At 45.0% G+C, this 9,416-nt stretch overlaps 1 protein-coding gene across 1 annotated transcript; it reads left to right on the forward strand.

The window, feature by feature from the left end:
- Positions 1-86: 86 nt before the first annotated feature.
- Positions 87-8,488, forward strand: slc4a1ap (solute carrier family 4 member 1 adaptor protein). The gene is made up of 14 exons (XM_010736377.3): positions 87-963; positions 2,899-3,115; positions 3,295-3,423; positions 3,504-3,564; positions 3,645-3,784; positions 3,900-4,060; positions 4,963-5,032; positions 5,132-5,321; positions 5,442-5,538; positions 5,678-5,939; positions 6,249-6,329; positions 6,433-6,518; positions 6,620-6,689; positions 7,472-8,488. The coding sequence occupies exons 1-14, from the start codon at positions 154-156 to the stop codon at positions 7,519-7,521; spliced, it is 2,424 nt and encodes an 807-aa protein (XP_010734679.3). The 5' UTR covers positions 87-153; the 3' UTR covers positions 7,522-8,488.
- The last annotated feature ends 928 nt before the right edge of the window (positions 8,489-9,416 follow it).

The following is a 9,416-nucleotide window of genomic DNA, read 5'->3' on the forward strand; positions in this document are numbered from 1 at the left end:
TTGTGTAGTTGTCAATTTAAAATTTATTTTTTCCCCCAACAACATTTTATATTTTTCTGTGGTATATTCTTTATTAGCTGTTTCGTAGAAAAGGTTAAAAAATAAATAAAAAATTAAAAACCCGGGCAAAATTCACAGTCACACCAAATAAACATGGCCGCCTCCCCGCCGTCGGACGTGTGTGTGAAAAACACGGACGAAGAAATGAATAATGTCACGGACACGGACGAGGGCTCGGCCACGGAGAGTGGACGTGGACACGAGAGTGAGGACGTGCGGAAAACGGAACCAGAAACAGAGGACACGTTTAAGAAACCGACTCTCTTCGCGGCGCCTTCACTCACCAGCAAACGCAGCAGCAGCAGCGTCGCTCCGTCCAAAACAGCCGAAACTAAACCTGCGACAGAAAACAGCGACGCTGAGACAGAAAACACTACCACGGAGGATTGTTCCGGACCTGTGGATGCAAACAAACCCGACGAGAAGCGACAAGAAGCGGACAAAAAGGTCGTTAGAGACAAACATGCGGCTCCTGTCAAACACAGGGTGCTCCCTCCTAAAGGGCCCCCGGCTGGTAAGTTCCCCCCTCTCCCGTACTCGGAGCCACCCTGGGGCGGCAACGCTCCGGATGTCGACTACGCTTTGGAAATCCTTAAAAACGGCACCATAGTGGACACGGTGCCGCTCACGCACAGAAGTTACTTCGTGGTCGGGAGGTTACCTGTGTGTGACGTCACTCTGGAGCATCCCTCCATCTCCAGGTACCACGCAGTGATCCAGTACCGGGGACAGGCTGGAGAGGGGGAGTCCGTGGGAGAGGAGAGCGGCTTTTACGTCCACGACCTGGGCAGCACGCACGGCACCGTGGTGAACAAGAACAAGATCCCGCCAAAGACTTACATCAGACTGCGCGTGGGACATGTTTTAAAGTTTGGTGGGAGCACGAGGCTTTTTATCCTGCAGGTAAATGGTGTTTATGCTGCCTCACACCACCTGGTGCATATAAGAACTGAGGATTATATATATATAGGCAGGGCAGGTCCTAGCTATGGGCAATGTGGGCGGCCGCCCAGGGCGCATTCTCCGTGGGGGGCGCACGAACGCCCGGGGGGGTTCGCCCAGGGCGCAAATGTGGCCAGGACCGGCGCTGTATATAGGAATATTTACAGCAAACAAACAAAAAACAAAAAGAACCAGACAAGAACTCACCAAATGTGCATAAATCAGGATCGAGACTCATGAAACAAAACATCTCAATCTATTGAAATAATCCCTGAGATCACTTTGTGCATCTGTGGCAGAAATATTAATACAAGTTATTTATCAAGAAAAAGTGCAGCCGGTTCCAGCTTGTCAAATGAAAACAGTTTTAAATTGAATATCTTCAACGTATGAATACATGGGTGGTGCAGTGGTTTCTGTGTGGACTCTGCGTGTGCTCCCCATGTCTACATGGCTTCTCTCCGGTACTCCGGCTTCCTCCCTACAGTCCAAAGACATTGGTGACTCTAAATTGTCCGTAGGTGTGAATGGTTGTTTGTCTCTGTGTGCCCTGTGATGAACTGCAGACTTGTGTATCCAGGGTGTACCCCACCTAGAGATGTGCGATATATCGCCAAAAACATTCCCCACAGTAAGAATATGTCATCCCACGATAAAAATAAAAAAATTCCCATTGATGGCGTATGTATGTGTGCCACACACTCGCAGTGAGGAGCTCTTCCCTCATGCTCCGGCCGTCAATCAGACACTCAGATCGGTCAAACCTCCACAGACAGCCTGAAATGTCTCTGAAGCAGAAACTGTCCAGGTGGATTCACGGACTAAACTCTGATAATCTACCTTTGTGTGTTCTCACTTTGTTTATTTCATGTACGAAGAAGTTTAATTTGATTTGTGTCCGATGATTAGAGAGAGAGAGAGCGAGAGACAGAGACAGACAATAACAGAGAGCGAGCACCGGCCTTGATAAAGCTGTCATTAATCAGAGAAATAAAAAGTTATTTCCTGATTGTTTCACAGCGGTTACATTCAGCAGGTATAGAAACGCCCCTAGCCTCTATTATTATTTTGGTGATAGATTTATAGTCAAAAAGATTAGGCTGAATTTGTGTTTATTTATCATCATTTTTATCATCACCGTAATAAATACCATAAAAATACATTGATTAATCAATAACAAAAGCAGTTGTTGGGTGCCCAGACATGCTAACTCTTTCTCACAATGAGAAAGCCTGTCGCACACTTGAGTAATGCTTATCTAACTCATGATTATTGAATGCATTAATTAACACATGATGTGTCATGAAGTCCTGTAGCTCACCACTAAAGAACAATCACTGACTTTAACCGATTCATTCACACTTGGTCATCATTTAATTTGTTTCACAATGTATAATATAAATGTTTTCATCCGATGACCCGATTGATTAATGTGTCAAAGCTTCATCTTATATATTACATATCATATATCAGTTAATGTAAACGATCAGTTAAGTGTGACATAATCACATGAAGTCATAGTGTTGTATATCACATTACTTTGGGTTTTATGTATTTTATAGACTAAAGCAGAGTTTCTGTTTGAGCTGGGAGGCAGCGCCCCCTGGTGGGGTACGGAGGCAGTGTGTCAGTGAGGGAAAGGCCTGAGGAAAGCTCAGTCTGATGTGTTTGGGGACGATACAGGGGGGGAAAGAACAAAAGAGCTTTCACAGTTAAGAGTTTTCGATTTATTCAGACAGCAGAGCAATGTGTACGACAGACAGGAGAAAAACAGATGGCACTTCTTGAAGTGTCTGAAGTCTGAACTTTGACAAAGTTCCCTGCCAGTATAGCAGCAGAGCCTTGTGTCCGACACAGCAGAAACTTGTTTAAAGTTCCACTTTCCTCCTTTCACAGGGTCCAGATTTTGATGAGGAAGAGGAGTCTGATCTAACAGTGACGGAGCTGAGGGAGCGAGCACGAAAACAGAGGGCCGAGCTGGAGAAGAGGATGATGGGAGAGGGCTCTGATGATGAGGAGGAGGAAGAGAAGGAGAAGGAGAAGGAGGAGGGCGAAAGCAACAAAAGCCAGAGCAAAGCGTCGACTGAAGACTCGGGATGCTCGTGGGGAATGGGTGAGCCTTCCTTCTGGTTGAAGGATTATACCACAGCATGTCACGTGTCATCTGTGTTGACATTTTGCTGTGTTGGTGTCAACGTTCCTCCAAAGGCGAGTAACTAAAGATGCACGTTAATCCCTTTCTGTTCTCTCCTTTTCTTTCACTCCATCTGTCTCCATAAATCCGCCATGTAGCTGAGGAGGCCGTTCTGGAGGAAGACGAGAACGAGGAAAACCCTTTTTCAACAGAGTTTCACGAGGACCAGGAAGCCGCCTACCTGAAAGACCCAAAGAAGGCTTTGCAGGGCTTCTACGACAGAGAAGGTGAGAAGATGTGAGAAGACGCTTTTGTGGTGCGTTTGTGTAATCCCTTGACTTCAACTTTGGCGTCCTTTTTATCATAGGAGAGGAGCTGGAGTTTGAGTATGAAGACAAAAGCCATGGCTGCTGGCTTTGCAGAATAAAGTAAGTGACGTAATTTATGTCTCTGAAGTTTACAAGATATATTCCTTTTCTTCGTCATGTTGATGTTGATGATCTGTCAGGCTTCCAGTGGACGATGCCATGGGCCGACAGCTGGTCGCTGAGGTGACCCACACAGGGAAGAAGAAAGAAGCAGCCATCCAGTGCTGCCTGGAGGCCTGTCGGATGCTGGAAGCCAGAGGGCTGCTGCGCCAGGAAGCAGGTGTGAACTCCACTCCAGTGGGAATATCTAAACGCAGACTTATAAACCACCATCTGGAGACTTTTTATAGCTCGTAACCATGATTGGAACGATTTCTCTGTTATCTTTCTTTAAGTGTCCCGTAAACGCAAGAAGAAGAACTGGGAAGATGAGGATTACTACGACAGCGACGATGACACCTTCCTGGATCGAACCGGCACCGTGGAGAAGAAGAGGCAGGAGAGAATGAAAAAAGCGGGAAAGATCGAGGAGCGGCCTGAGACCTATGAATCATTGGTACAAAAACATCTGCTGCTATTTATACACACGATTGAAAAAAACACTCTGTTTGGACTGGATACATCTTTACTGCAGCAATTTAACATTTACAGATCAGCACTGAACCAAAGTACAGCTAAGGCTGGTGGGAAAGTTTTGTGGGTATTTGATCAGAAACCAAAGTATTGGTTGAATTTGACCGTAAATGACAGTAAAGCATTCATTGTGAGGAGATCATGGATGTCTCTACCAGATTTCTTGGCAATCCAAAATTCAAAGTTTAAGACATTTCACTCGAAACCACAGACGTGAACGTCAAAACAATGATGATGGTGCCTGAGGAAAACATCAGGGCAATCACCAAAGTCAGAAGACTTCATCCAGACCAGATCTGATGGCAAATCCATCCAGTAAATGTCAAGATGTTTCAGTCAGGACTGGCCCATAAACTGGAACATCATCTTTGGAGCCCGCCTCTGCTGGCTAATCCAGAAATGAGCAAAGACGTGGATCTTGGGTGGAAATGAAGCCTGGGTATTCAAATAAGTCGCCTGTGATGGCGACCACCTGTCAAAGTATCCCACCTCTTGATTCTGCATAAGTTTAAGCATTAGTATAATTTGAACGGGTGAGTTCTATAAAAAGTCACCCTCAGGACAGTCAACAAGCAGACTGTAAACATCTTTATTTCTGCTGTGAAGTTGGACATTTTATTACAGATGCTTTACAGAGATAACTTTCAAGTGGCCCTTTGAGGAACTGCAGGTTTCTGCTGGTCCCAACCATATGAAAACACAATCTCATAAACCTCACAAGAGGTGCCCGTGTCTCCTCGCTGTCAAAATAATGTAAATGTAGCTGCTGTGTATCATGTTGCGCATGCTTCTGTGGTAACATTCATGCATTTGTTTTTCATGTAGGTGGTCAAACTGTCAGAGGTGGAGAAGGAGCTGGCAGAGACTCAGAAAAAGCTCAGTGCTGACAGAGGAGGTGAGTCACGAAGGCCTGTGGGTTCACTGGCAACCACGCTACCTACAGACGCATGTTCATGTACAGATGCGTGATCCTGTGTTTCGTCCCTCCACTTAGGCTCCTCCAGCTCGTCCACCGAGGACCCGCTGGATGCTTTCATGACAGCAGTGCGAAGCGAGGCAGCGATGGACGCCGTGGAGCGCAGGAAGCTCCACGTGCACGTAGCCGACTTGCGCAAAGACGCCCAGAGGCTTCGCAAACTGGTCGAACTCACACGGCCCGCCCAGATGCCCTCACTGCTGCCGAGGTCAGACATAACGCTGCGCTCAGGGTTGTTGGAAATTATTGTGAATTGCATTTTGTTCCAATATGTATTCGGCCACATTTCAAACACTTAAAGATATTTTGATGTGTGTTGGTGTGATAGTGGTAGCTCAGAGACGGAGAAGCCTAAAAAGACCTTACCGCTGTTTGGAGCCATGAAGGGAGGAAGCAAATTCAAACTGAAGACTGGTACCATCGGGGTAGGTGTTGTTTCTCATGTCTGATAACTCAATCAAATCACCTGATTGGACTGAAAACACTTTGTGTTCTTTTTATTTCTGACTTTTGCTCAGCCTCTCTGAGAGAGCTCCACTATTGATGTTTTCTTCTCTCTTGCAGAAGTTGCCCCCGAAGCGTCCCAACTTGCCCGCAGAGCTCTTCGACATGAAAGCGCTTTCAGGCGGTGGAGGAGAAGAAGAAGAAGAGGAGGAGGAGGAAGAAGAAGAAGTGGAGGAGGTGGAGAAAAATGAGGATAATGATGATGAAGAGTGCGCGAATATCACAGAGATGCACGTTGACCCTGAAGAGTCCGGTGCATCCGTTTCTCAAGAGAGGACGTCCTCGGGGCAGCAAAGACGGGAACCAGCTCAAGAGCCAAAAGGTAGAAGACGACTGAACTCAGTGAAGAACTATTGTTTTTATTTAAGTCCACAAATCTGCCCTGTGTGTGTTTGTTTTCTGATTTCTGTTCTCCACTGGGTGGCAGTAGATGTGTAATGTGTTGTCTGTGTGTTCACTATCACGTCGACTGACTCACAGATTCCAGTTTTTAAAACACTTATATTGATAAATATTTAGAAAAGAGGAGTCAGGTAGTCTCTGTGACTAATGTGAACTCGAGGTGCCTCCTTGTTGGACAGTGAACTGAATGATTCCACTTTCTGTTTTTGTGTTTCTGACCGGATGTTAGAGCAAAGCCACAAACACAGTCGAGGTGAGGAGCTTCCTCAGCGCAGCTGCAATAACAAGGCCGTGGCCACGTCGTGTCCAGGTCTGTTCATCGTGTGTTTTGTTACACATTACTCATTAGTCTGCGCTTCTTCTCTTCAGTATCGCTGCTCCACCTCTAATATTCTCCACCCGCGTCTCCATAGGGTCCAAATCACAAGGTGACAAAGAGGCAACAGCAGAGCCCAGTCCCAGAAAGAATGGGAAGAAGAAAGTGATGGGTCCCAGCAGAGTAGGTCCACACACACACACACACACACACACACACACACACAGAATATACATACAGAAAAATGTGACTAAATTGAATTTTCTCCTGATTCATCTTCACAGCCACCGGTGCAGCTCTCTGGACAGTATCCAGAGGACGACCCTGATTATTGTGTTTGGATGCCTCCTGCAGGTAAACTGTCCGACCTGACCTGTCTGTTTTGTATTACAGTCACGAATCTAAAAGCAGAAAGAGCTCAGAAAACAGTCAAATTTAAAGACACAGACAGCCAGTCTGCACTACTGTCAGATGTCCTGTTACACACTTTTGGAGACATTTACATTTAAATGCCAATTCTTAAAGATGTGAACGACAAGACGTAGATGACGCAAAGCTGCAGAGAGTTCTGATAAGTGAGATGTGAATTATTTGTTCGAAATCTTTAGAACGTTTTCAAACCGGATGAATGGAGGTAATCTGGAATTCAGATATGAATAAAGCATGTGTATCAGACTGCATGTATGCAGCAAACACGAGGTATCCCTGATGGCTAACTTGTTGACACTGATGGGCTTTGTATGTTCTCAGTCTGCTGAGCACAGGAATGAAGGAGGGGGATTTTTTTTTAATTTTAAGGACATGGTGAGAGGAAGTAAACAGGCTTTCATGGTCCATTTGTGCAGCTGAAATTGCAGCGACATTTTCATTGTTCGCTGAGGAATGCAGATCAAAGGCACTTCTAAATGATAAGATAAGCTGGAATAAAAATAAACTTTGAAAATGGCTGCCAGACTGAGCTCGGATTCGGGGTCAGAACTAATTGCGCTGTGTCATTTATGGGATTGTTTTGATGATGTGGCTGAGGCATTTCAAGCATTTCATCTAGTTTGACATGATTTCCCTTCCTTTGAACATGAGTCGGTATGTAACTGTGAATCCTTTTGATGCTAAATCGTGCCCTTCTTCACTCACAGGACAGACTGGAGATGGCCGCACGGCCCTAAACGACAAGTACGGCTACTGAGGTGTCGCGCCTCCACTCCACCAGCTTTTACACCGCAGATAATACCTGCAACACAAAGCCTCCAGCCCTCCTTAGCCCCGACCGCTAACCCCCTTCATCCATCCCAGTTCCCTGTGTGTGTGGTTCAGTTTAGAGGAGCCTGTTACAGAGCTACAGAGATATTTGCATTCTCAGACTGCCATAAACTCAAAGCACACCATCTCACATTAAAACTGGCAAACTTGAGGAATCGCCCTCCCCTCCCCTCTTCACGGAGCAGACACTGGGCAGTCAGCCCGCTGGCACTTTTCACCCGGGACAATAATAGAAATGGGTAGCACTTGAATTTTTTTTTTTTTTTTTTTTGTCCTTCTTTATTTGAATCCTATATCATCCAAGCAGAAAATAGAAAGGGACAGAGCAGGAGCAGTAACTGATCTGAGTTCAGCTTTCTGCTGTTTGGCTGCTCCTCTTGCAGATAAGTCCACCTGACATCCAATCTGTATCCTTCCCCTATTTGGCTCCAGTCGATCACTGGCATAACCTTATTTTTTATTTTTATTTTTTCAAAAGGAGAGTGTGTAGCAAGAAGGGAGGGAGAGAGAGCATTGAAGCAGCTTTTCTGACCATCTGGACACTTGGATGGCTTACTGGATGAAACGCAAGCTGATAATGACTCAAGCTAAGTGGAGTGTGTGTCTCCGTCTACACCGATACACACACACACACACACACACACACACACACACACACACACACACAGTCCAACCTTCTCAAAGTTCTCTTTTTAACAAGATCGTCTTCATGAGCGAGTCAGCTATCGGTGTGTGTTTGCCTAGAGCAGGATTCCTCGCTCTGTGAAATCCCACTCAGTGCTGTTCTGCTGGTTTACCGCCATACTTTCCACCCTCTTTTCTCAGAACACAAAGTAAAGAAATGTAAACTGTATTTTCTTATATAAATGTATAATAAAATTGTCTGTACATAACATGGGAGTTGCTCTAGGTTTTTTTTTTTTTTTTTACACGCTCTCCCCTAAATTTTCCAGTCGTCGCTCCACCCTGGTGTACCCTTCAGGGGCTCTTCTTCACACCCAACCCAGTTTTGACGTCAAGAGTTTCTGAACCCTCTTTGATGCTCTCTCTCACACGCACAAAGAGCATTTCTCAGGGTATGATCTGGCACAAAGAGGCTTGTGGTCTTGGCTGTAGATCTCTGCTCTGATGTTCTGCGCTGTAACCTACTAATCAGCGACGGAAAGTATTTTCCCTTGCCTCAGAACACATGAGAGGAGTCCTCTATCCTTCCACCTGGCACAATCTTCTCACACTCACTTAAGATGATGGTCCAGTGATAAAACCCACTCATTAAGTGCAGTATTGATTAGTGCACCTTCAATGTTCAGCATTTAGTTGTTAGACACAAAAATCATGGCTCTATTCTTAAAAACACAGAAGATAAAAAAAATGATCTTGAAAGGGGGTAAAAATGGATGTACAGATGTGTGAAAATTAAGAAAAAATAACATAAAACTGTCTTACAAGGGGCGACCTAGAGACCCCAACAACTGCCAAAACATATTTTATCCCATTAAACATAACTACACCTTCTGAATACAAGATTCGGTCTTTAACTAAGCTAAGACTGGCTTAATTTTCTTGTTAAGTCATCATAATAAACAGTTTATTCAAACAACAGATGGATAAAAAATAAAACTCATCAAAGCCATCTTGGTTAGTCTTGTTCCAGCAATCACCAACTCTGGTTTGGTTAAAATAAACCGTGAGAATATTCTGGCTATTCGCTGTTCTTCTCCTCACTCGTTCTTCAGAGGCAGACCATTGAATTAGCTAAGTCACCCAAGGAAATAAAAAAAAATACTGGTCCCACTCTTGCCAATCGTCACCAGGTGATGA

The sequence above is a fragment of the Larimichthys crocea genome, chromosome XXIV (genome assembly GCF_000972845.2).
Source record: "Larimichthys crocea isolate SSNF chromosome XXIV, L_crocea_2.0, whole genome shotgun sequence".
Taxonomy (NCBI): Eukaryota; Metazoa; Chordata; class Actinopteri; family Sciaenidae; genus Larimichthys; species Larimichthys crocea.